The sequence below is a fragment of the Athene noctua genome, chromosome 18 (genome assembly GCF_965140245.1).
Source record: "Athene noctua chromosome 18, bAthNoc1.hap1.1, whole genome shotgun sequence".
Classification (NCBI taxonomy): domain Eukaryota; kingdom Metazoa; phylum Chordata; class Aves; order Strigiformes; family Strigidae; genus Athene; species Athene noctua.
In genome coordinates, this window is record NC_134054.1 from 1,623,157 (window position 1) to 1,650,888 (window position 27,732).

Here is a 27,732-nt window from a genome sequence, read left to right on the forward strand (position 1 = left end):
CTGGCAAAACAAGGAATCACACTTGCTAAGTCTCCTCCGCAGTTACTGTTTCTTTCAGGTGCTAATTTGAGTATGTCAGGATCTCAGAGGAAGAGACTTGGACTCTTTATTATTATTGTGAGATACAGCTTTGAATTAAAATGCAACTTTCACAAAGATGTCACTTGATCCCCAGTAATTGCATTTCAGTGTGACAAATATCCTGCATACTTGTTTAACCTCGAAAAGGGCTGATTTTATATGTTAATTAAGGACTAATTAAATTTAAATTAAATGCTTTTTGCAACACTTAATTTAACTTGCTACTAGAAATTTCAAATATTGTGGTTTTACTGAAGGGGGAGAGAGACTCCACTGAGGAAAGATTCATCATTTTTCTTAGGACAATTCGTTCCTTTGTGCAGCAACTGTCTATGACAAGAAATCAGCTCAATTTTGAGTAGTGGGAAAGACAAGCTGTCTGCAGTGCACTGAAGCAGTAAAAAAAATGGTGTTTTAAAAGACTTGTGGTCTGAAAGAAACATAATATAAATCTTCCTTAATAACTTTTGTACATGATAATGAATGGCTTAAGTGTACGTTTTCACAAGGAGATTTTTATAAAAATTCCCAGTTCCATTTGCCAGTCTTCCTTAATTACAAAGAATTGCTACTTACCATGCTGCTCCACAGCACTTTATAGGTCTGTTGACAGCCCCAAACTGTGTAAATGAAACAAATTCTGCTTCCATCTTCAGGAGAGCAGTGAGTCCCTGAGACTGAGGATGCTCTCCAAGTAGGCACATGGCAGAAAATCCATCCCAGGATCTGGCCAGAGGAGAGCTGCTTCTGTTTGCTTTTCCACTTACTGAGGCAGTAAAGGTTGCTTGGACTACAGTCAATGGAATCAATAACCTGTAAAACATTATGTGCAGCACTGTGGGGTGATTTTTATTAAATATCAGCCCAGCGTGATAAATATTCCCCATATCTTATAATCTAGGGCAACACACAACCTCAACCTTCCACTAAAACAAATTAAAATCTTCCAAAGCTTTGAAATGAGAAGCTCTTCTCTCCATGCTTTCCCTTGCTCATGCATGACCCTACTTAAAACAAGGTGGTAATTTGAAAGCTTGTGTTGAAATTGAGTCTTGTCACATTATCTGGAGGTTTGGATAATGCTGGGGAGGGTATCAGGGAATTTGTGGGTATTTGGTGCATTTGAATAAAAAATACTATTTTGATTGTTCTGAAGATGTTCAGGAATTTGGCCCCCAAATCACCTTATTCTTTTGTCTAACAGAGGTAAATCCACTTACATTCAGAAAATCAGCTTTGCTCATGGGCCCACAGCATCTCCTTTGTTCCTTCCCAGTACCCAGCCACTAGTGCCTGTGTTAATGGTAAAGTTGCTGTATTGCTGGGACAAGCAGCAGAGGATATTCTCTGCTCTGTTGTACAGATCAAAATAACCTCAGCAAGCAAGATGTAGTTTAAAAAATTATGCATAAGGATTCAAAGGCTTTATTTTGCGTGAAAATCTTTTGTTTGCTCTGAAGTAGGCCTGTTTTGTAGCAGACTGTTAGTTTGTCATATTGTGTTTGAAAGAGAGAATTGAGAGCTTTCCGATTTGGGTCAAGTCAGACCAAAAAGCTGCCCAAGTGTCCCTGCCAGCTCCATGCAGTGCTCGCAGCTGCTCTATAGCTGCAGCTTGGAGACAGCCACTGTCCTGGTGAGCAGCATCCTGTGCTGAGACCAACTCTTCCTCACCAAAAAGCAATAAACAGCCCAGATGTCAGCTGAAGGGGAGCAGGCGCTTCCCCCTGTGCTGTGAGATGAGTCCTGCCTCTCCTGTGCATAGCTCTGCTCCTCCTGGGCTGCTGTAGCTACACACAGCATGGCATCAAGCTGGGTTGAGAAATTGTTTTTATTTTGCAGCTTAGCTTTGCACCTCTGCCTCTGTACAGGTGTGCTTGAGAAGCCTCTGGATAAAAAGGCTGGCAGAAATTACGGCCCTCCAGGTACCAAGAAGCTTGTGTACTTCATCGATGATCTGAACATGCCTGAAGTGGACGCTTACGGGACGGTGCAACCCCATACGCTGATCAGGCAGCACCTGGACTACGGACACTGGTAGGAGGCTGCTCAGCCTTGGTCGTCTGAGACCTTTTTGTTCGGCTCCAGTTCTGGGGATAGGGTTGGAGAGGAAGTCAAAGTGGAGTTCCTTTGTCTCACCCTGTGTTTGCCATCGCATCCCGCTGGGCTGGAGCTTGCTGGGAGGCTTTGGGTGAACTGAGCATTGTGCACCCTTGGGGTTTCCCCTGTCCCCAGCAAACAAACTCACTTGCTCATAGGCTGGTTGAGGGGGGCTTTGCCCTGCTCTTGCTGTGGCTTGTGACTGTGGTCCCAGGGCAAAGCCTGCAAGGGGAGCGCTATCCTGGCCTTCATGCCCTGCGATGCTGAGAGTGGAGGAGGGCCATGGATTTGGCCCCTGCTGTGAGCGTGTAATATTGTTTTCAGTCAGGCAGCAGCAAACAAGCATTTTCTAGCAGAGGTAATTTGAAGGAAAAACAGTGAATGTGTTTTGAAAGGAGATAGGTGCATTTTACGCTGTAGCCAGCAGCACTGCATGGAACAGGAGTATTTGCAGCTCTCCCTAGAGGAATACAGGGCAGGGACTTGCAGCAATTTCCAGTCTCCTCAGCTGCATGCGTGACTGAGCTAGGCCAAAGCCTTCCCAAGTGTGGAGACATAAATTTTGAGTTGTGGATGCCAGAGAAGTCGGGCAAAATGAGGACTCTACTCGTTGCATGGGAGCGTTGAAGGCCTGGGGGGTGCAGCATGCCGTGTGTCCCCTCCCAGGCACATCCAGGCTCTGCCCCTGCTCATGGCAGCACACATCAGGGTGCTCACACTTGGTGCTTCTTCTTGCAGCCCGGTGGGGCTGCAGCTCGCTCCAGGAAGGGTGAGGAGTGAGATGGGCAAAGCTTGCAAAACTCTTGGGCTGCCGTGGCCTCAGTAGTAACCCTGTCGGGTCTGCTCCTGGGGCTGCACCCTGGCTCCATCAGCAGACTCCCCATCCTTCCCATGCAGGCAGCAGGTGGGCAGCTGCCTCTGGCAGCAGGCAGCCTGCTTGCCCCTGTCCCAGACTGGTTTGAACCAGAGACACTCCTGAGGTTTTCTGCAATTTTTATGCAAGTTACAGGTATGACTTGTCAGTGCTAGCTAATATTTCTATCAGCTGCAGGTTGTTGAAGCTGAAGGATTTTCACCAAGAGCAGGACTTATAGTGTGTCAGGCCATATACAGACATGCAGGCAAAACCTGGGCCCCTGCCCTGGCGAGGTGCAGAATTTGTCCCCCCTAAAGACATGTGACCATTGTCAGCCCATGGACATGTGCCAAGGGAGAGGCAGTGGCTGTTGCTCGCAGGCTGTGGTCACGGTGCCACTGCTTCTGTTTTGCTCGAAGGTATGACAGGACCAAGCTGTCACTGAAGGAGATCATGAATGTGCAGTACGTGTTGTGCATGAACCCGACGGTGGGGAGTTTCACAGTCAACCCTCGTCTGCAGGTAAAGCCCTGGGCTATAGCAGCCATATTGCTGGTTTTATTTTTGGGTGGATTATTTAAGCATGAGGCTAGAGGAGAACCACTGGCAGATCGTGCTGTCATTTTTTCAGTAGAAGTGGCATGAATCTGTTGAGTAACTGTAATTCCTAATGGTAAAGCAGCAGACTTGCTCCCTTATTCCCTTGTTTGTTTTTCCTCACATTCTGCTGCTCAGTTGGAGGAAGAAGTCACAAGTTGCCTGCCAGCTTAACAAATACTTTCAGGGCAGCCTTCTGGTTCATGCAGACAGATTTTGCCTTCATGTAGCTAATATTTACCTCTGGAACATAGTTCATTAAAGCCTTTTGGTTTCTAAAATTTTCTGATAGAGCTGGAAGTATATTCTCAATAAAAAGAGGTGTGTGTGGGAAACTCAAAGAAACAGACCTCCCCTGCAAAAAAAACCCTGAAAACCCAACAGCAGTTCAAGTGTTGATGGTAACAGAAGTATGGATTTGAGAAGAGATCTTAAACCTCAGGGCTTGTTTTCTGGGAGCTGTGAGGTTCAACGTGGGTGACAGACCTGGTTATTAACGGCTCTGACATAACTTAGCCTTTCTGCAAGCCGAGAGGCTGCGGTGGCAGAGCTTGGTCAGGGGCAGCCTGGCTGTTCCCTGTACCCGCAGATCAAAACCACTGAGCAGGTCCTGTTGGCATCCGAGGGGGATAAATGGCAGCCAGAGGGACGGTGCCTTTCCCGGCTCCAAGGCAGGTATTTTCCATGCTGCAGGATGGAGCTTGGCATGTGAGCAGTAGTGGAGAAATACCCTGAGTGCGTGCCTGTGCAAGAGCAGCTGTAACTCGGTGGGGCGGCTGCCACAGGGACAGACCCTGCTCGTAGCACTGCAGGCAGGGACCTGCCAGCTCTGGGGGAGTCTGGATAGCAGAGAGCAAAATTCATTCCCTCATGGAGAAACCACTTGACCAGAGTCAGCCCAGGCCCTGGTTCCTCTTTAGGAAGCTGTTGTGTTAAAGTGAAGCATCCTGTGGCCATACATGGGTATCTCCTCTCTAAGTTCCAGATCAATAAAGGGGTCTTCTGGGAGATGGTACCTTCCAGGGTCTGTTCCTAACAGAGAGCGGCTGGGTTTTGTCAGAGGTCAGTGGGACCTTCAGAGCCCTTCAGCTCTTCAATGGACTGAACTTCCAGTGTAGCAGCTGTGAAATGCAGTTTGGTGAGCAGAATGATGTCACTTTCCACCTGTCTTCTGCTGGGAAACTGGAAGAGGGAAATAGCCTTGTTCGAGTGGATTACAAGTCATAGAATCATAGAACATCCCAGGTGGGAATGGACCTTGAAAGGTCATCTGGTCAAACCTTTTATGGGAGAGGGAGCCTAGATGAGATTATCTAGCACTGTGTCCAGTCACATCAAGTCCCCAAAGGCATTTTGCTTAAGAGGTGGTTGCCCATCTATCTGACCTTTCCATGTCTTCCTTTCTCTTCCTCAGCGTCACTTCTGCGTCTTTGCTCTCTCCATTCCTGGTCAGGATGCCTTGTCCAGGATATACAGCACCATTTTAATGCAGCACCTGACTAGTGGGAATTTCTCAGGGGCTGTGCAAAAATCGGCTCAGCAGCTTATTGCCCTTGCCCTGGGACTGCATCAGAAAGTAGCTGCTACTTTCCTGCCAACAGCTATCAAGTTCCACTACATTTTCAACCTGAGGGACTTCTCCAATATCTTCCAAGTAAGTGCAGTTGCTGTCCTCTGGCACTTGGAGCTTGCCCTGATGACATGGGAGGTTGTGGACCTGTGTTCTTCTGGCCCAGCTAGTCTTGGTGAACAAAATGCAGTTTCCCACTTAGCATGTATGTCCCCTGAGTGCCCCTTGGCACATTCCCTAATTCCTGATTGGTTTTGGATGTTTTTCAGAGCCATCACCCATGACTTTGAGGAACATCAGTTAGAAACTTATTTACTTGCCAGCCTCCTGTGGTCAATGGGGAGGAATGAAATGTTCCAGAAGGAGGTGAAGGTTTTGGGTGGGTTGAAATGCCTTCTGGCTGTAGGAAGGACCAAATTAGAGAGCTCTGGTTTTCTGCCTTCGGTGCTTAAAGTGACTGTTGGTGAGTGTGATGGAGCTGGGCTTGACTTTGTGAGCCTCAGTTCCACACGTGTAAATGTCACTGCTCTGCTATACAAGGGAAATTATTTCATTGCACTGAAGCAGGTGGTGGATACTTAGTGGGCTACTGCCCTTGAAGGTAGGAGAGCAGTATCTAGTTCAACTGCTCTGCCTAGAGCCAGTAGAGCTTGCTGGCCTATGCTTGCATGTTCTCGTAGCTTCTTGATGGTCAGGTATTCAGTGAGTGCATGAAGGTTGGCATTTAAAGAGTTGATAAATAAATCAAATGCAGCTTGGACTTAGTTGCTGAAACTGAATTACCACTGGAGCCAGTTCTGTACCAAGGACAAGTTGTTCAGCTTTAGAAAGGTTTTCTTCCAACAGTGGAGACTTTTTTTTCTTTTTTTCCCCAGAAATCTCATGCTTAGAAGAAGTAGATATTACTATTCAAAGCACCTTTCAGAGTTCAAGGCTGATTAATAAAGTTTGAGAAAATTCTCAGCAGACAAATCAAGGAGTTTGAAACATCATAACCTGTTGTAAAACCCCAGTTTGTAATTTGTTGCTGTCCTTATTAACATCTGTTTTAAAAAGCAGGTGCTGAAAGTTCAGTGCCTTGTGGTCTAGTCCATCATACAAGAGCTGATGTAATGACGGGCAATGGGAAATCCAAGAACAGGACCTTGAAAAAGTTGATAACTCCATTGTGTCAAGAAGGAATCGGACCTGTCACTTGTGCTCAGCTAAACATCAGCAGCCTTTGACATTAGATGTGGGTCATGTTAAATGCTGGCTTCTAGTTAATCTGTGAAAGGTGGAGACAAAAGAAGCATTTCAATGGGAAGCTTTAGTATTATCTGTCATCTGCTTGAAAGGTGCTACAGTTGTGGGATATTAGAAAATGTCCTGCCAGATCTAGATGCTAGGCGAGAGGGGAGGAGCAGTAACAGGAGCTCAGATGGCTTTTCATTTATCACATGCTGCAGGAGTGGGGGAGTCTGGCTCCTGGGCCTCATAATTGTAGTGCAATTTTTCTTTAAGTCCTTCCTTACATTTTGCTATTCATTCGTGATTATTTCCTCATTCCTGATTATTTCCATACCTTAAATAATCTTGAGGTTTTGAGATCTCCTGATTTCATGTTTGGCTCTGCTGAAACACTTTTTTTTTTTTTTTTTCCTGAAATAGAGTGTGAAAGAAACTCTGGACTCTGGGAATGCTTTTCTATGTGTTGCATTCATTAACATTCATAAATTAATAATTTAGCTTGAGCTCTCTTGTCCAACCCCCTGCTCAAGTGGTGCCAACTTCAAAGTTAGGGCAGGCTGATCAGACAAGTTTTGAATGTTGCCAAGGCTGGAGTTCCCATAGCCTCCCTGGCCCTTGTTGCACTGCTGAATCCACTCTATGGTGAAGTTTATATATTTTTATTTCAATTGGAACTTCCCTTGCTGCAATTTGTGTTTATTGGCTCTTGTCCTTTTGCTATGCACCTTCAAAAAAAAATTTGGCTTGGTTTTCTCTATAGCTCCTCATTAGGTAGTTGTAGACAGCAGTAAGATTCCCCTTCACCCTTTTTCCCAGGCTGAACAAACCTATTTCTCCCAGCTTTTCCTTGTACGTCCTCTGTTCCATTACTTCAAGATCTTTGTGGCTTCCATTGAACTTGCTCCATGACATTAATGTCTGTCTTGTACTGGGGGACCCAAAAGTGGATTGAACCTCACACAGCTTTTCTGCAGGTGTCAAACTCCCTCCCTTTGGTTTAATAACCTCTCTGCTTGGTCAGCATCACCTGCAGACCTGCCAAGAGTCCATTGCTTGGGTCATGGAGGAAGACATTAAACAGTATTGTCTTGGTATCAGTCCCTGAGGAACACTGTAGTTGGCTTCCAGTTAGACTTTTCAGACTGGTGGTCCAGCCAGATCTCTGCCCAACTTGCAGTCTACCCATCTGGTCCATGACCCTTGATGTGATGATCTGGGGGAAAAAAAAAAAAGAAAAAAAGGGGAACACCCCCCCTCACCCCCCCCCCCCAAAAAAAAAAAAAAAAAAAAAAAAAGGACCATCTGAGTTTCCTTAGCTTGTGGAAATATGATGAATTGGTGGATGCAAGGCTTGTAAGTCAGTGCATAATGCCTTTTTCAAATTCCTTTTAATTCCAGACAAACAATCAAAGACCGAGTACATAATAGCTGCATATATAAAAGGCATTTGGGGACTGCTGTTTTACCAGCTATTCTGTAATTACACAAGCAGCTGATCATAACTGTTAAAAGCACAACCCATACGCAAATTGCAGCTGTGGAGGAGTCAACCCCTGGACTTGTTGCCACTGTCCTGTGATACTGCTGGCTCTGCACAGGTGGTTAACCATGGACCCATTTGTAATCTGTCCAGTGGCTCTGTTATTATCATACTATATTAGGTATTAATACTGTATGTAAACATTTATGTAGGGCCTTACAAGCTGAGCTTGATTCTCTTTGTCAAAACTGCCTGACAGCTCTTATGACAAAGAGTCTTGTGCTAATTTTCTCATTACAAAACACTTCAAGAACCTGTATCTTAATTGCTGCAGCTAATGAAGAATGAATGAGTTTGGACCTGGTATGCCCATGAGTGTTGCACAGAACAAGGAAGACTGCCCCCAAACAAATCAGCAATAATTCCCTTCAGCAGACAGATATGGGTACTTCTTTATGTTTTTTCTTCTGCACCCGATACCTGTTGCCACCAGGCCTGAGCTGATCAGGCTGATGTCTGTGTGGACTGGTGTGAGGGTTCAGCTGAAGGTGGCTGCAGGTGTTCACTCCAAATGATGGCAAAATGCCAGAGGGGTTTGACTAGACAAATAAAGCTACTGGGGAAAAAAAAATCACCTACACATCCAGGGGTAGAAGGCTCAACAGGCAGGCAGGTGGGTTGACTTTGTCAAGCACTGTTCATGTTTGTCCTGACTAATTGAAATGATCTGAGGATTCCTTTTTTCTTGGTTAGTCATGTCCTCTCCCTTAGCAGAGAAAAATGGGCATTTCTGTGTGTAATTCAAGTTCACCTTATCCTCATGGAAACATGGAGAAGAGCTCAGAGTAACTGTGTTTCTGAAGCACCTTTGTTCACTGGAGGTGAAAGCAGTCCGAGATGACTGTCCTGTTGCCAGACATCAGCCCTGTGCATGTCTAAGGTGGGATTTGGCTTCAGTTTAAGATGCTCAGATTCAAGTGGGTGAGGATATTGAGGTTAATTCAAAGCTGGGGAGGTCAGAAGCCTGTCCAGCTCCCCCTGCCAGGGACAGAGGTGTAGTTTCACTCTGTTGCCCAAGTAAGGTTGTCTAGTGCTTTTTGAAATATGTCAGCACATCCTTCTTGGACTCTGGTGGCTGTACAAGGACACAGCTGTCTTCCTATGTTGTATCTGCCTGCTCTGTGTGGGTGACTTTTCTGAACTGCTTGAGCTGTGTTACTTTTGAAGCTTCCTTGGCTGCAGAGTAGTGTCCCCTGAGATCGCAGAATCATCTAGATTGGAAAAGACCTTAAAGAACATCTAGCCCAACCATTAACGTAACACTGACAGTTCCCAACTCCCCCAGATCCCTCAGCGCTGGGTCAACCCGACTCTTCAACCCCTCCAGGGATCCCGGGGACTCCCCCCCTGCCCTGGGCAGCCCATTCCAACGCCCAACAACCCCTTCTGCACAGAAATCCTTCCTCAGAGCCAGCCTGACCCTGCCCTGGGCAGCTTGAGGCCATTCCCTCTGGGCCTGGCGCTGGCTCCTTGGCTCCAGAGACTCATCCCCCCTCTCTGCCCCCTCCTGGCAGGGAGTTGCAGAGGGCCAGGAGGTCTCCCCTCAGCCTCCTCTTCTCCAGACTAAACCCCCCCAGTTCCCCCAGCCGCTCCCCATCAGACCTGTGCTCCAGACCCTGCCCCAGCTCCGTTGTCCCTGGAGGACACCACTCATGACCGGCCACCAACTGGATTTAACTCCGTTCACCACAACTCTCTGGGTCCGGCCATCCAGCCAGTTTTTTACCCAGCGAAGCGTGCGATCATCCAATCATGAGCAGCCAGTTTCTTCAGGAGAATGCTGTGGGAAACGGTGTCAAAGGCCTTACTAAAGTCAAGGTAGACAACATCCACAAATTTCCCTCATCCAATGAGCAGGTTGCCCTGTTGTAGAAGGAGATCAGATTTGTCAGGCAGGACCCAGCTTTCACAAACCCATGCTGACTGGGCCTGATCCTCTGGTTGTCTGTTACATGACTTGTAATAGAACTCAAGATGACCTGCTCCATGACCTTCCCTGGCACTGAAGTCACACTGACAGGTCGGTAGTTCCCTGGATCCTCCTTTCTGCCTCTCTTGTAGATGGGTGTCACATTTTCCACCCTCCAGTCCAGTCGGACCTCCCCAGTTAGCCATGACTTCAGGTAAATCATGGACAGCGGCTTGGCGAGCACATCTGCCAGCTCCCTCAGCACCCTTGGGTGTAACCCACCCGCTCCCACAGACGTGTGTGCATCCCAGTGGTGCAGCAGGTCTCTGACCAGCTCCTCTTCAACTGTGCTGACCTCAGTCTGCTCCCCCTCCCCGTCTCCCAGCTCCTCAGGCCGGGTGTCCAGGGAACAGCCAGTTCCACTGCTAAACACTGAGGCAAAGTAGGCGTTGAGCACGTCAGCCTTTTCCTCATCCTTAGTTGCCATGTTCCCCTCTGCATCCAGTAAAGGAGGGAGATTTTCCCTAATCCTCCTTTTGCTGTTAATTAATTTATAGAAACATTTTTTGTTATCCTTAACAGCTGTGGCCAAGTTGAGCTCTAGCTGTGTTTTGGCTCTCCTAATGTTCTCCCTGCATAACTTCACTACATCTTTATAGTCTTCATGAAAGACCTGGCCCCTCTTCCAAAGGCAATAGATTCTCCTTTTGTTCTTGAGATCCAGCCAAAGGTCCCTGTTTAGCCCGGCTGGTCTCCTTCCCCACCTGCTTGTTTCCCGGCACACAGGCACAGCCACCTCCTGTGCCTTTCAGACTGCTCTCCTGAAGTATGTCCAACCTTCCTGGACTCCCGTATCCTTCAGGGCAGCCTCCCAAGGGATTTTGTCAATCCGTCTTTTGAACAGGTCAGAGTTAGCCCTCCAGAAGTCTAAGGTGGCAGTTTTATTAACCCCTCTCTTTGTCTCTCCAAGGATCGAAAACTCAATCATCCCGTGGTCACTGCACCCTAGATGGCCTCCAATCTTTATCTCCCCACAAGCTCTTCCCCGTTCCCAAGCAGCAGGTCCAGGAGGGCACCTTCCCTGGCCGGCTCACTCACCAGCTGCGTGAGGAATTTATCCTCCACACATTCCAGGAACCTCCTGGACTGTTCCCTCTCTACTCTGTTGTGATTCCAGCAGATACCCGGGAGGTTAAAGTCCCCCGCAAGAACAACGGCAAGTGACTGTGAGATTTCTCCCAACTGTTTGTAGAAAGCTTCATCCACCTCACTGCTTTGGTTGGGGTGTCTATGGCAGACTCCCACAGCAAGACCTGCGTTATTGGCCCTTAACCTAATCCAAACACTCTCAACCCCGTTATCACTATACTTGATTTCTGACCTGTCATAGCATTCTCTTACATGCAGGGACACTCGACCGCTTCTCCTTCCCTGTCTGTCCCTCCTGAAGAGCTTATAGCCATCGATTGCAGAACTCCAGCTGTGTGAGGCATCCCACCACGTTTCTGTGACAGCTGCTGTGTCAGAGTTCTCGCGCTGCATCATGGCCTCAAGCTCCCCCTGGTTGTTGCTCACACTGCGTGCATTGGTACAGATGCACTTGAGATGAGCTCATGAATCCTTTTTGTGAGTGTGGGCCCCATTCCCTACCAGACCCTTCTCAGGTGCTTTCACGGTTCCTAAACATCTATCCCTTCTTTCAAATGAAGTGTCAGAGGAAGAGCCCCCACCAGTCCACCATCCTTCAAGCTTTGGCACGCTTCCCTTGAGCTTGTTCCTAACAGGCCCAGTTATCTCCCTGCCCCCCCTCATATCTAGTTTAAAGCCCTGTCAATAAGCCCTGCTAACTCCTGCCCCAGAATCCTTTCACCCCTCTGGGACAGCTGCATCTCACCTGTCCCAATTGTCACCAGCAGATCAGGTGCCTTATAAACCTCACCATGATCAAAGAACCCAAAATTCTGACAGTGGCACCAGTCTCTGAGCCACATGTTAATCAGATGTGTTTTCCACCCTCTTTCAGTGGTTTTCTCTTCCACCTGAGGGAGTATGAACCACCTAGTTGTCTTGACTTGGGAAGGTCGTGGGAAATTCCGTGTATTTCTACACGATAATGACTTTATCCACCGTTTTCATATGATATTTGTCTCTGGGCTTCACCTTCAGCAGGACAACACTAAATGCCTCAGCATTGTACTCGGTGCCACTGCTTCTCTGACACCAGCTGGCCAATGTCTATAGGGTGAAACTTTGCTTCAGGCCCTCACATAGAAATAAGCTGGTTTCTCCTGTGTGGTACCAGGATAATATGTGAACACTGAATGGGGGAAACTGGTTCCCCAAAGGGTAACACAAGTCTCCAGGGAGATAGGGACTGGCAGAAAGGCTCTGGGCAAAGAAGGGAAACCAAGGAGAGAAGGAAACCAGCACTGGGCATGGTTTCCTCTGATGAGCACACTGGTGACCTGGAAACCTGCTAGAGTCTGAATTGAGGCATGTTCCTTCCTGACTGTGTAAAAGAATAACAAGGAGCCTCAAAATCTGTGATCATATTCAACCCCCTGGGCTGGTTTTGTATGGTACAAGTACTGTAAAATCTAGCTGTAATAAACCAGCTTTAATTTGCTGTCACATCTCACTGGAAATGTTTAGGGTGAGGGGAGGCTGGTAACTACAGTCCAGGATGATGGGCAAGAAGGGGCTGGAGTAAGGTGAGGTAAGATCTACAGGAATGGTGGCTCTGGCTCCTTGTCCTTGGACTATATCACTTACTGTTACCAATGTTACTGTTGCAGGGGCAAGGTCACCCTTCAGTCCTTTGTAATCCTTTGGGTTCATCAGAAGGTGTTATCTGTTACTTACCCTCTGTAGGAGGTCCCGTCTGTGGTTGAAGTCCAACACTCCTTTGCCTTTCATTTCTGTGGCACCTTTTTATGCCTCTGGGTCCCACCATGCACTGCAGAGTTCAATTGATTTGCATGCTCCAGGCAATTTACCCTTGTTTGAAGAAGGCAGGTCTCTGCAGTGACAGAGTTGTGGATTATGCGGAAAATGTGTGCCCTCTCTGGAAGGAAACAGGATACCTGGTTACCTGGATCATGGAGGATGCTGAGGTACTCAATGACTTTTTTCCCTCAGTCTTCACTGGCAAGTGCTCTAGCCACACCACCAAAGATGCAGAAGGCAAAGGCAGGGACTAGAAGAATAAAGAACCACCCACCATAGGAGATAGGTTCAAGACCATCTAAAGGACCTGATGAGGTGCATCCCCAGGTCCTGAGGGAAGTAGCAGATGAAATGGCTGTCCATCATATTTAAGAAGTTGTGGCAGTCCAGAAGCTCCCCCTGATTGGAAAAGGGGACATATAGCATCCATTTTTAAAAACAGAAAAAAGAAAGTCCCAGGGGACTGCAGGCCAGTCAGTCTCACATCTGTAATTGGTTGGGATCTGGTTACCTGAGACAGTTTGGTTTCAGAGCTTCACCTTCCGTCTGTCTTACTGTCTCTGCTATTTCTCTTCCTAAGACAGATCGAGATGCCAGCAGCTGGTTATGGGATGCTCCATCACACACAGCAGCCACAGCACCATGTGGTGCCATCGGGGTGACTGGATCACCTCGTCAGTCCTCCTTGATGAGTGTATTTTGAAATTGGTACAATACTTTTAAATAGGACTCTGGTTTCATGGCCCGTATGCTGTTGATAGTAATGCTGTTTGTCACTGTTTTCATGTCACCACTGTCCTCAAAGTGCTGAGGCTGCTCCAGGAGCCCCAAGAGTAACATCAGGAAGGAGGAAAGCAGGGTGCTTAGTCCAACAGTGCAGGACAGCTAGAAAGGGGTCACTATGCTGCAGGAGTTATTTTAAATGTTTTTTAGACGACAAAGAAAGAGAAAAAAATATTTTTCTTGCCTTTTTATGCCTGGAAGTCTTTCTATTCTGTCACCTTATTGCCCCACGCATGGGAGAGTGTTAACTCTCTCCTCACAGTTCCCCATGCACCTTCCTCCCCAGCCTGGCAGCAGGGGAACCTGTGCTCTACCACCTGGTACTTCCCTCCCTGCGCTGGGTTGCCCAGAGCAGCACTAGCAGGAAGCCAGCCTGCTAGCAGGGAGCCTTGCATGGTGCAAAGCTTAAGAAGTGGAAATAATTATCAACTTCTGGACATGTGTTAGAGTTTTGCAGGTCTTGCCAGAATGGCTTGAATGCTTCTTGTGTGTGTTTTTTTTTCTTTTTTCTTTTTTTTCTTTTTTCTTTTCTTAAACCCAAACATTCAGCCTCCCTCTACATGTAAGTTTTATTGTGTTCTAGGTAGCAGCATGAAAAGTCTTTGACTTTCCATGATTGTCCTGTACATGTAGAGGCCTCTTCTGTTTCTATTTTGTCTATCTATGTCCAATATATTTCCATGTAGAGATGAAGTATGCATTTCTTCCATGTATGCCCCTAAGAGCATGTTGTGGTGCAAAGAGAAAGAAAAATGTAAATGTGTCTCTCCACTGGACCATCTCACCATTTGACTTTGAATATCTTCTTTGAAGAGCTACTCTCTTACCAAAATCATTTAGCTGTGTGAGGTAGGACTTACTGATACTGTGGGCAGTACCAGAGCTGTGCACCTTGCTACAGAAAAATGAGTGATCCTTTTCTTTGTGAGTGACTTCACATTAAATCTAGAGCACCTGAACTTACAGATGAAGAAAATGGTATCGCATGGAAGCTGGTCTGTTCTGGAAGGCTTCTTAGGTTCCGGGGACAACGAATGGTTGGGGGGGGATACAACTCAAGGGAGCTATCTGGGGAGTGTGGCTCTGCCAGTTCCATGATTTTTGAGACTGTTTCTGGTCAGAGGATAGTGATAACACAGGGTTTGAGGTAATGCTGGGGGTTAGGACTCACTGACGGAGATGCAGTGGGAATTGTCCTGACCCGGGCCACGGTTCCATTCCTAAATGCCCAGATCTGCTGACAGTGTAAAGTCCGAGCTGACTGATACTTGTCACTGTTTGCAGAGCTCTGATGGGCAGCAGGAAACTCTCCTGAACTTCCCTCAGCACAGCTGTGGTGGGTGCAGAGCATGTGAGGGCCTGTTGGGAGGGGACACACTCCCTGGCAGGCTGACGGGGTCATGGGTGCTCTTCACTGTCCTCCTCTTCATGAAGACCATGGGAAAAAAACCAAACAACTGGCTGAGGTCAGGTCCTGCCTTGTCAGAGCTGAAACAGCCCGTCTCTGCTGGCATGTTGATGCGTGATGACAACACCACAGACAAGTCTTGCTGGGATGATTAGCATATTCCCTGTTTCCATGCCAAATACGCATCATCTCCTGGGGTGATTATTAAGCTGCTGAGGAGCCTGTCACTCGGAATCACCCGGTAATAAATCCCGATCTGATGAGTCTCGGCCGGAGAGCAGCAATCCCCCTGCAGCCCAGTGGCGATCCCCTTGCACCCCGATGGGCACAGCTGCTCCTCACAGCAAAGACTACTTCTGGCGTCTCACTGTTTTATCTCCCACGTCATGATATTTGGTATCGCTGTCTAGAGAAGCCTCAGTGTGGCAGAAAGGGCTTCCTAACCAGCTTCTGGCCTTTTTGGTGAGGAGGAGCTGACAGATTTGACTGAAATGCGACCTGAGGACTCAACAGCCAGAAGGATAAGACTTGCATTGATGTGGCAAAGGGCAAGGGATGATTTTATATATATATATATATATTTTATTTTTTTATAACATTGGCACCACATCCATCACAGCTGCAGTGACCCACGGACATGCATCCTTTGTGCATCCCAGCCACATGCACTATGGCATCTGCTGGAAGCTCAGTCTCACACACAGAGTATCCCCATCGCTCTTTGGGGATGCCCCTGGTTGTGTTCATGGAAGAGCCTGGTGGCTCTGCTGAGAGGAATGGGGAGGGTTGGGTTTGTAAAGTGAGAAGAGGGGGGAGATTCAGGTGTTAAGTTAATAAACTCATTAGAGATTTGTGAAGGGTGGATTTTCTTCCCTCTGAGGTAGCCTTACACATGCTTGCATCAAGAATACAACAACTTTTGTGGCTTGCAATGCCTTTAGAGTGACTGAATGATTTTTTTTTTTTTTTTTTAAGGTCAGTTTAGGACCTGATGGATTTCACCTTTCTCTCTTCCAGTCATCTGAATTTACACTGTTTTTTTTTCTGAAGTAAATAAAATGGTAATTTGGCAGCTGCAATGACAAATGTGAAACCCAAAAGATTTGAGCCATGGGCCAGTGAGCTGAGAGGGACTGCTTTACATTATTTTAAATAAATTTTATATTTTATGTATAAATAATTAGATGCTAGGAATAAAAGCTGTCTATTTAATTCATACCATTGAAAACCCTGTGTGCTGTTAATAGGCTTATTTATAGGCAGCACCTCTTTGAAATATAATTATTTTATGCATTTTAATGGAGTTCGTGGTAAACATACTGTAATAAGCAGACAGCAACTAATATTTCCTGCAGGCAGAATGCACCTAATTAAAATTAATTGATTAAAAAACAAAATCATTGCCACTAAAAATTCCGAACTCTTTTTTTCTTGTTGGCAAAGCACCTATGGTGTGGTGTTGGGATGCAAGGAACTGCACGTCTGGGCTGGTGCCTGTGTGCATGCTCTTTGCTGCTGAGATCAGGATCACCAGCCCAGCCAGGCTGCACTAGGGATGTTGTTTGGGGTATAAAAATGAATATAACAAATATAAACTGCTTTGGGAGATTCGGGGTAACAAAGGACTTGTTCTACTGGGGCAGCTGAGTAGGGGCTTATCCAGAAATTCAATTGCAAGTTGCTATAATAACTGCATTTAGAGTGATTCAGCCCTCTTCCAGCACGATAGCCAGGATGCTGGGGGTGAGCTTAGTTCCTTAGAGTCAAGATGGCGTTTACTGACTGTCTCTGCTCCCCACAGGGCCTTCTGTTCTCTACCCCTGAATGTCTGAAGCAACCCCAAGACCTACTGAAACTCTACCTTCATGAGTCTAACCGGGTGTACCGGGATAAGATGGTTGAAGAAAAGGATTATAGTACCTTTGATAAAATCCAGCTGGAGATGGTGAAGAAATTCTATGATGTAAGTGTTGATGTTGGTAACTCTGATAATAACATGTGTGCTAACAGGACAAAAGTTCCTTGAGAAAGCAAAGTCTGACACGAGGTCTGCCCATCTCTCCCTAGCCTGGAGGTCAATGCTCTTGATGGGAACCCAGGAGCAAAATCTCAGTCATCCATATTCTGAGCTGCCACTGTTGCAATATGGGTAAATGATGCAGTCCATAAGGGCATCAGGAATTGGGCTCTGTGAATTAAATTCCTTTATTTAAGTGCTTTGAGTCTCATGTGGCAAAAGCAGGAGAAGGGTCAGATCCCTGGTCATGATGGGAGCAAAGTGAAATGCAGGCACAAATCCCTAGTGCTTTCCCTTTTTCCAATATATTTTTCAAATGAAAGATCTAGACCTGCTTTCCTTCAGGTCTGGCGTCACCCAGCAATGCTGCTATATGAATCACACAAGTATGTCTGAAGTGATAAATAGTGCAGACAGCACTTTTTCCTGCAGCTATCATTGTCCATGCAACAGCCTGATGCCATCTCTGTCGCTGAGGGGCTTTTCTTGTGGCCACATTCTCTTACAATAATGAGTTGAGGTTTTGTGATTTGCAAAAAGTTGTCAGAGCAAAAAAAGTCAGTATTGGGTCTTTTTCCTTTCCCTCTCTTTCCTCCTTGTCCCTCTACCCTCTTTTGCACCATTCGGGTGCAACTATATGGGCATAATAAAGCATTTGCTGGAACACCGTACCTTATTTGGAAAGATGACACAGAGCTGCAGTGTTTTTTTCCTATACTTGTTATATTCTTTTTTTTTTTTTTTCTTTGATAGGACATTGAGGAAACTTTAGAGCAGACCAAGCGAATGAATGTTTATTGCCATTTTGCTAAAGGCATTGGTGAACCCATCTATAGGCCAGTTCCAACCTGGGAGGAGTTGAACCAGATCCTTGTGGATGCCTTGGACAACTACAATGAAGTCAATGCTGCCATGAACTTGGTACTATTTGAGGATGCCATGTGCCATGTGTAAGGGGATTTTTTTGATTTATGGTCTCATCATCTCAAGCAGATTGCTTCCATGTGGTTTTCTGAAGGATGTAGGTATCCCGTAATTATAGCTGATGGAGCTGAAGGTGTGCAGAAGCTTCATCTGTCCGTGTGGTGGGGTGTGTCCAGCACAAATGCTGCACTGCTTCTCTAGCTGGTGTTTGGAGGGCACGTTTGAAACTGTGAGGATGCCTGGGGCTGTCAGATGGAGTGACTACAAGCTGGTGGTTGTTTTAAAGTCTGATTGCTGTTACAATATCTTTGGTCCTTGATGTTCTGCATATGCCACGAACATTTATTGTATGTGTCAATGTTCAAGTGATTTATTGTCTTCACTTGACAACCAGCTACAGAACTAGTTATACTGGGATTTCCTTAAATGCTTTCACAACTGGTTTAGAGCTCTGTTTACAGAGGTTCTTAGCAGGATTTTCAAATGTATATAAAGTGAGAGTATGTGCATTAAGCCTACTAGTTTAAATGGATTGAGGCATTTAAACTGCTTTGATCCTTTGAAAATCCTGCTTGTATTTAGATGCCTGGAGATCCAGATGGATTCCCTTTGGAAACAGGACATGTGGGACTATGTGAAAATAGCAAGCCTCCAGTTGATAATTATGAAGCTGTTTACATGTCTGTGGTATAGATAGTGAGGCATACTTCCATCTTTCAAATATGATTTAAATGCTTGTTGGGGATCCCAGCAGAGAGTCTCATTTCTGGAGGCTGAAATGCAGAACTGGCCTTAGATCACTTCAGAAGATGGACCTGCCCTGTAAATCAGAGTTGTAACTGATTTTGTATGAAGACATTGTATCAAGAAGTGCAGGTTTGTGACTCCAAGCTAGAAGGAAGCTGCTGTCCTGCTCCATACCACTGTGGGTGATTTCAGTTATTGGACCTTGTAACTTAATGCTATTACTCTCCTGTAAATTAAAACCATACATACAGTGCTGCTCCTTTTAACTAGCTGTCTAACCATTTCTGTTCTGAGAGCTCAACAAACTGTGACTTTTCCAGTTTTGTGTGCTGGTTATGCTGGGGCACATCTTCCCTTATAACATGGGCGTTTACTCCTTTGTACTAAAGAGTCGTATGCAGCCTGATGTCCATAGGTGTTTCTGCTTCCACAGCTTGCAGAAAGGTGACAGTAATACTAAACTTGTGCTCCTTTTGCACTTTACATAAATTGGGATTTGTGACAAACCCTGGCACTACTCCTCCAGTTAATATTGTGAGTAACCAGAAAATGAGGTTTGAGTATTCAGCATGATTTTCATTCGTTGCATTTGGAAATTGTGTTTTGCTGAAATACTCAACTTATTCCACCTCAAACAGTTTATGGATGTCAGCTTGAATTTACTGAAACTTTTCAGTTGGGAAAAAAAATAAAGAAAAAAAAAGGAAGTTACGTACTTAATTTATGTAAGTAAGTGGGAGATACCTGTCAGTCACATCCAAATCCAGAGCCCACTGTGCACATTCACAAAGCACACAGCCCTGGGGACCACATCAAGTGCAGAGACCACCTGTCATCTCCAGGGAGAGCTCGCCTGGAGAATTGAAAGCAGGAACACTAAAGCTCTCCACACAAACTGGATTGCTTTTCTCCATATAATTGGTGGGAGTCTGTGCATAGATCATAAAATACTTGAGTTCTAATAAAGCAGTACGGTATTTCCCGCAGTCTTATTAGAAAAAAATAATTAAATTAGTCTAGGAAAATACTCAGTTAAGTGAGCTGAATAAAGGCAATGCTGTGAAGAGGGGAATGGTGCTTGCATTTAAGACACAGGACAGTGATGTTTGCACAGGTAGGATCCTCTAACCACCCTCACTTGGGGTTTTAACACGTGGGGATGTCAGCAGTTGCTTAAAGAGAATAAATTGGAGGCAGACAGAGTTCACCATGCAACTGTCAGACAGGATAAGTGAACAGACCTGGAAAACAATAACAAGTTCATTTAAAAGTGAGAAAATCTCACTTTTGAGTAGTGGTGGTTTGGATAAATAAGAAACACGGACTGTGTTTCCCAGACAGATTTTATGCTGTTCTAGACATATATGAATATGCTTTAAAGCATAGCAGGAGTCTTCACCTGAACATGAACCCCAAGTGCTTTGTGAAGAGAAACCTTTACCAGGAAAGTGCATCAGAGCCTTCAATTCTGTTCTCAGTTTTCGCATGTCAATGTAATGTGCTTTTTCCCTTGTCCTCCCTGCAAAAATGACCAGGCATTCACCTCAAAATAGTTCTGTCCGGAAGGACTTTGCAGGTGGAAAAAAAATTGGACACAATCTGAATTGCCACCGAAATATTTTTTTCATCAGCCATGTCCTTTGTATAGGTCTCAGCAGAGATGGGGATTGATTGCTGACACGTCTCTTAGAATGACTTTTTCCATCCCATTCAGAATACAATTACTTAGTGGATAAAATATGTATTGAAAGGCACAGAGCAGAGAAAAAGCAAAATACCCTTATTAATGAGAGATTTTGTATGCTTCAATTTAGTTGCCGCATCAACCGTATCCTGGAGTCTCCCAGAGGAAACGCTCTCCTGGTTGGCGTGGGTGGAAGTGGCAAGCAGAGCCTGACCAGACTGGCAGCCTTCCTTAGCTCTCTGGAGGTTTACCAGATTACTTTGAGGAAAGGGTATGGGATCCCTGACCTGAAGGTAGGTGACTTTTAAGGCTGAGGTGGAGGGGAAGGAAATAAAAAGCAGAACTTGCCCTGAAAATTTTGTCTTGTTGGATATTGAGTGACACTGTTGTGAAGATACTAAAAAATTCCAGACATGATATGGGACTGTGGAGAGGAGCAACACTTCTGGAAATACCTTTTCTCTGCACGGGGGTGCTGAAAGACCTGATGTCCTCTGCCAGTCCTCTGAGCTGGCCAGGCCTGAGGGCATTCCGGCCCAAGGCTTAGTGTCAGCACTGGACTGTGCTAATGAACCCTAATTATTTCTAATGGTAATTAGCTCATCTGTGAGGTACCTCTTGTGAAGTGATTTGGAGGTGGAAAAGGTGTAGGAAAGAGTAGGAGAGAGCTCCCAAATCGTATCCGGCTCTTTCTCTGTTGTTTTGTATAAGGGTATACTGAGTAGATAGTAGATGGTTCTCTGTAGAAAACGTGCCTGTGCTTATGTTTATGTTCAGGCTAGTGAGCTTAGGAGTTATAAATTAACATTTTAAAACATCACTGAAATGGTTTAAAAGTACTTTAGCTGGTGGCAAAACGATTCTCATTAAAAATGTAAAAATCATCCCCACAGTAATTCATTCATTCTGTGCTGCCTGGAAGACGTGATGGCCAATGAACCCCGAGTTCCTTCCCCATCAGTGACACAACCTGATGACCTGTGGTTGTGTACAAGTTGTTTTCATCACGTCACACAAGCCTGTCCCACCATCCCTTGGGTATTTTCAGCTCTCCTCTGTGTTTTTCAGTCCCACTCGTGGAGTTTTCTAGCTCCTACCTGCCTATTGAGAAAGCCTGCACTTCCATCTAGGAATTTAGCTCAATACCAGCATTAATAAACTTGTTTTCAAAGCATGTCTTTGCTTCTCTGTCTGTGGAGGTGGAAGTTACTTTGGTATTCCCTTCACTTTGTGTTAATTTTCAAAGAATTTATGAAATGTGGAGTAGTTTTTTTTCTCAGATATGGAAGAGCAAGGTGGTGACAGATTACTCAATCTGTCATTGGCCCTTCCCACTGTTATAATTGATCTAATCCAAATTTTCAATGATGAAAGTAACAATTTTTTTTTTTTTTTGCAAGAAGTGTTTGGTAAATTTCTAAGAGAGTTTCTGAAACGTTGGCCAGAACATTCCTTCAGGTGCCCTGCATGTCTTGTATCCTACTTGTAGGAGCAGGAAGGAAAGGATGGAGTTTGAGCTGGATGATGGTGTTTTTCCCATCTCATGAACAGCTTGGATTTCAAAAAGTGGTGTCCTTCATTAGGAGGACATTGTTCCCTTTGAAATAAAGCAGCTTTTCCATGTGAGCAGTCTCTCTGTCAGTGTCACTGCAGTGAGTGGGAGACTGAAGGGTGAGTCCCTGCTCAGACTCTGGAAGAGAAGGAAGAAATACACAACTGAAAATTCCATGTTTGCACAAGGATTCTTCCTCCCTTCCTCACAAGCCAAAAAAAAATGTGTTGCGGCAGCTCAGAAAAAAAAAAAATTATATCATGTATACTTGTGAAACCAGAGAAATCTACAGCATGGGGATACCAAGGACCAACATTTGCAGTTACTACTGTCTCTGCCAGTCCCTGTGGTGCTTTATCTTCCCTGTGTATGTGACTTACTGTACCCACAGCCTAGGGCAGAGTGAGCCTTTATGAACTCCCCAACCAGGGGAGGTTATGAACTCCCCAACCAGGTTATCTCCACAACCAGGCATTACACTGATGTCTTCAGCCACAACATTGACCTCTAAGTGTTTCAGCCACAGGCATTACCCTTTGTCTAGCAGGGCTGGCCAGAGTTTTCTTCTCATTTTTGTGTTATACAGACCTGGGCATAATGTCAAGTTTTACTTGGTAATGTCTTACAATGATGATAGCAACAGACTCCCCCATATAACCTGGAAGGCTCAGCTGTGAAGAGGGAGAGTGGCCAAAGAGCAGTTTCACGCTAATTAACTAAAATTGCTTTGTTCTTGTTTAATGAGAAGATTCTGAAATATCCTGCTTGTAGCTGTGGTACCTAGCCCATGCTTTGCAGATGTAAGTGCAACACCTAAGCCCACTTGCTTTTCAACCTCCAGGCAGACCTGGCGAACCAGTACCTGAAAGCGGGTGTGAAGAACATCGGCACCGTGTTCCTGATGACTGACGCACAAGTGGCAGACGAGCAGTTCTTGGTGCTGGTGAATGACTTCTTAGCATCAGGTACATCTCCCATTGCTTGGGTTTCTCCTCTCCCCCTTTTCAGTGTAGTTTTGCTCATGGTACCATCTGTAGTTCTAGAATACGCAGAAGGGAAATATATGAAGTAAGCTAGAAGATACGTGGGTTAACCTCTAGAGTAAAAGCAGCGCTAAGGTCTCCTTGGTGAGGATGCACTCCATCATCTGGTATATATTTTTTTTTTTCTCTGATCTCTTGTACCCAATTTTTCCATACTTCATGGTATACTGCTTATGGTTGTTAAGCGACATGTCAGTTGTGATATTGCAGCTGAGGACAAAGAAATGTATCAACAGATAAGGAGTTTGACCTATGGATCCTGTGCATCCACGCTCTAGTTGCCTAATAAAATAAGGCTGTTCCTGACTGGAATATTTGACTGGAGTATCTGCGAGTTGGTGGATGATGCAAAGCCACCAGATAACTATGTCTGTGTGCATCAGCTAGTTGCTTATCCCATTCCAGTTCTTTTCCTCTTTGTTTTTCCAGATGCGTTTTTGAGTTGTTGCTTGCCAAATCGATTACAGAATAGTCAGTCTACATGCCAGTGCTCTGTTTCCCTGCAGAACATGGCACAAGCATGTGTGGATGAGCACTCCCTGTGCTGGGTGCACTGCAGCTACAGAGCACATGGGAGTGTGCAGCTGTGTCACCGTGACCGCACTGGGTAACCCAGAGTGGGTGTGTTCCCCCGATCCCTGATAAATCATTACTACTAACCACATAGCACTTGTTGCCTTATTTATGAGTCTACTCTTAGTGGGAAGATACCAGCTGGTTCAGGTGACCTCCATAGATGGTGAGGGGTGGGAGTTGACAGCACAGTGGAGCGATAGTTTGTGAGTAACTCCAGAGTTGACATATGTGGCTATAAATTGGCCAGATGGTTTCAGCAGCGAACAAACCCTGCCTGTGATGAATTTGTAACCAGGAGTAAGGACAGGGGTTGTTGTGGAGGGCAGTGAATAGCTCCCACCACTTCTTGTGTGTGGTGCAGATGACACAAACACCTCGTGACTCAAGGTGAGTCAAGGTGACAAGCAGAGCAGCCTGGCTTTGGGATGTCCAGGTCACCTTACGGTGACTTTGAAAGGTGGTGTGTTTTCCTGTGGGTGCCAAGCAGGGAAGTGGGGACAGATTAGAGGTTCTCACTCAGGATCCAGGGAGGCAGTGTAGAATCACAGCCGGACTGAGGAAGGAACGGTGCAGGGTCTGTGGTTTTGCATGACATGAGCTAGTGCTACCCAGCGGGTGCTGACTGGCAGGTCTGGCTGCTCTCTGCTACCTGTGTGCTTTTCTTACTTGTTTCACTTCTTGTCATCATCTAGGAAGCTAGAATAAAATATATATTTTAGTCTCTCTTACAAATAAGCAGATTTCTGATTAGTGTGTTTTCCTAAGTGATTAGTGCTCATATTGACAGTATCTCACTCAATAATGATAATTCCAATCAAAGCAGAAGCCAGAAAGGAAGTGAATAGGTGATAAATTAAGGAACCACAAAAAAACACTTTTGGTTGGGTACATTTTTGGCAATCATTTGCATATCTGGGAGTTCTTTGTCCACTGCTGGAAATGGCATTGAACAGCTGCAGAAATCGTACATGTAACTAATTCATTTGCAAAACTAAAATGATTTCTGTATCATGTGTAGCATATTAGGTACTTGATTTTTTTGTTTTGTTTTGTAATCTAATTAGCACTGTAGGTCTGGAAGAAAAAAAAGGGCTTTCTGTACTTTGATTCTATTCTGTGTTTTTTAACTCTGTGCTTGTATAAGAAAGTTTGCTCTCACAAGTGTTTATTTTTTAACAGAATGACCTTCTGTGCCACTTTTCTGCTTCTGGAGCCTGTGGGCACCTGGTGTAATGGTTTTTCTTGAGGAAGGGGCTTCCCTGAGCCCCTGAAGAGGGAGGCAGCCACCTCACTTTGCTCTAAGACTGCAACCAAATCCAGACCAGTAAACCAAAATGTGCCTTCTTTGCTTAGGTGAAATTCCTGATCTCTTCCCTGATGATGAAGTTGAAAACATCATCAACAGTGTGAGGAATGAAGTCAAAGGCCGGGGGCTGGTGGACTCCAGGGAGACTTGCTGGAAGTTTTTTATAGAGCGTGTTCGACAACAGCTGAAGGTGAGAAAGACTGGAGGAGTTTGGGTCCTCACCATCAGCCTTGGTGAAGGTGTACTGGGTGGAGATTCTTTGTGTTACCTTATAGGGAGGTCAGACTGCAGCCTGAAAGGCTTTTCTGCCTGTTTATGATGTGAACTTTGATTCTCTCACCAAGCAGTACTAAAGCGTGGGAAATTCTGTCTATTGTCACAACTTCTTGGGCTTTAGAAAGCGCTGTGGGAGTTGAAAATTTTCTCTTTCAAGAGCTAAGCAGGATCAGCCTTTCCATTTTCAGAGCTATGCACAGGAGATTAACTGTGCATCAGGACTAGGTCTTGCTGCTTGGAGAAGTTGCACAGGAGATCAGTCTTCATGCTGTTGATAATCTATAGCCAAAAGAATTAAAAACCCATTATCTTAAAAACAAAGTTCTGGAACACAACATGCTTACAGGATTTCTTCCACTGCAGCCCGTATTCCAGCATAGAATGGCCTTATAAAGATGTCCTAAGATCCCCAAACTGTTTCAGGACTTCCCAGATATGCCAAGCACATGGAAAAAGTACAGTGCAGGAAGGAGTTAAGACACTTCCGGAAGGTATTTACCCATCTGCAGGACTGCTTATTGCTGTGGTCCCAGAGCAGGGAGGTGGGATGGGCAATGAGTGAAGGCCTGATCTTTGCTTAATAAAGGCATATCCTCCTTCTTAATCACTGCTTGGTTTGTGTTGGTGGGATGAGTTCACTAAGGTAGGGTGGTCTGTTCCCATTTTGATATAGGCAGGTACATGTTTAGGACGGAGAACAGCTGGAGAGTTGAATTCAAGAGAAAATTTGGGGACCATGACACACTGTAGCTGCCCAAGGAGATGGGATCCAGTCCTCCCCTCTCTCTCTCTCTCCTAGTGTAGAGGGGAATTTCTGATGAGTGCTGATGCTGTTTTGTAGCTCTTTTAGCACCTTGGTTTTCTTATGTCTGGTGTCCCTCCCTAGATATATTCCCATTAGCTATTGAGGTACACTGGAAGGGCAGCGTGAATGTGATTTACTCGAGGCTGATCTCTTTTCCTTGTCTGCCCTTCTCCTTAACAATGTGGTAGAACAGATGGATGAGGTCAGCCAGGAAGTGCTGTTTATTCTCCCCAGCGTTTTGTGACAGCATCATGTGCTGTGCAGAAAGCTGATAAAGCAGTTGCTTGTCCAGGGCATGCTGGACCTCTGGGAGCAGGACAGGAGTGGGGCTTGGCCCAGTGGAGCATGAGCACCAGCACACCCTCTCCCTCAGGGTCTTGAGAGAGAGTAGTGTAGGTGCAGAAGAGGGGTTTTGTATGTGGATAGCTTTCTGAATCTTGTCTGGTCTTGAGAGCACAACATAGAGCTGCACAAGGCTTATGCTTGAAGGTGTAGGAAGGATTTCTATGTGTCTATACCATGCAATGGCCATGTCAGAGGAGCAGAAACTCTGAATTCAGCTGCCTCTTCTGAAGCAGAAATGAAAGTGGTTTTGTTACAGACTGGCTTTTGTGGCTTCTGAAAAACAGATAGTAGCTCATGGTGATGATGGTGACACCTTATAGAGATGTCTGAACTGACAGCAGCCTGCCCCATGGCACTTGCAAGTCTGTGCAGGTACCAGCCAGGGCTAATAAGTGGGAGAGGCGTGAAGCATTTAGTGAGATATGCTGCTTCCCAAACCAGCCCTTGCTCAGATATTGCTACCTCATTGCATGGTGGCAACTTGTCCATGTCCTTCTTTGTGCCTGATTAGCAGAGCTCATAAATCCAGCTGCAGTGGGCTTGTGGGAAAAGGGCTATGATGAATGGGGGGGGCAGTTTCAGTCCTTGGGGTTTATTTTGCTGTTAAAGCTGATGGTGGGGCAGCGAAGAGGAGAGGTATTTTGCCTTGTTCTGAATTTACATCCTGGGCAAAGAGTTTCATTCTGGAAAAGGAAGAGCTTGTGCCTTCCTGAGAGGAACTGAGCAGGCTGGCTGTGGGGGAAGGAGGCTGCCAGCTTGCAGGGAAAAGTGGGTGGACAAGGGAAGGGTGCTGAAGACTGGAGGAAGGAGAAATGGTGCAGGGCTGGGAGGACAGGGGAGTGACATCTCCTTGACCAGGCCCCAGAGTAATGCAAAGAGAGATTTCCCAGAGAGCCATGAACACTGCACGATTTGCTGCAACTCAGAAACTTTTAGCAGCTGTTGGACTGAAATAAAAGCCTGAAAAGCAAAGGACCTGCTGTGCAAAAATGCAATGAACAGGGAAAATGCATTCACAAATGGTTTTATTTCCATAATGCTTTGTTTTGACATTTCTCATTCTGATAACAGAATAAAACAGTATAAAAAATTTCTCATTCTGATAACAGCAGATTTTGAGTTTGAGCCACCTCAACCCTTTTCAGTGCTGGCTTTTGAGGAAACAGTCCAGGCAGGCTTGTGGTCCTGCCAGGAGAATTTAGATCCATTCACTTTAATTCCTCGTTGCACCACTTGCATCTGGATGCCAGTTCCCTGCTGGGCGAAGCTTTGTGTCACTTCTAAAGCAGGGAAGAGTGGTTATATCAAACCCTGGCTGCAGCCTTGAAAGTGTGTCAGGCTTCTGCTTTTGACCATAGCAATGCTTACCACCACTGCTTGTCTTTATTGCAGAGAAAAAAATGTGTTTACTGCTAGATTATGCCTTGTCCAGGCAAAGCT

General features: G+C 45.6%; 1 protein-coding gene across 1 annotated transcript in view; it reads left to right on the forward strand.

Moving 5' to 3' along the window:
• Positions 1-27,732, forward strand: part of DNAH9 (dynein axonemal heavy chain 9) — a 213,293-nt gene that overhangs the window by 70,507 nt on the left and 115,054 nt on the right. Inside the window, exons 39-46 of the mRNA XM_074922361.1 lie at positions 1,950-2,115; positions 3,454-3,556; positions 5,046-5,285; positions 16,819-16,980; positions 17,788-17,984; positions 20,520-20,682; positions 22,783-22,906; positions 24,914-25,056. Of these exons, the coding sequence (XP_074778462.1) occupies positions 1,950-2,115; positions 3,454-3,556; positions 5,046-5,285; positions 16,819-16,980; positions 17,788-17,984; positions 20,520-20,682; positions 22,783-22,906; positions 24,914-25,056 (1,298 nt within the window). The remainder of the gene's footprint in view (positions 1-1,949; positions 2,116-3,453; positions 3,557-5,045; positions 5,286-16,818; positions 16,981-17,787; positions 17,985-20,519; positions 20,683-22,782; positions 22,907-24,913; positions 25,057-27,732) is intronic.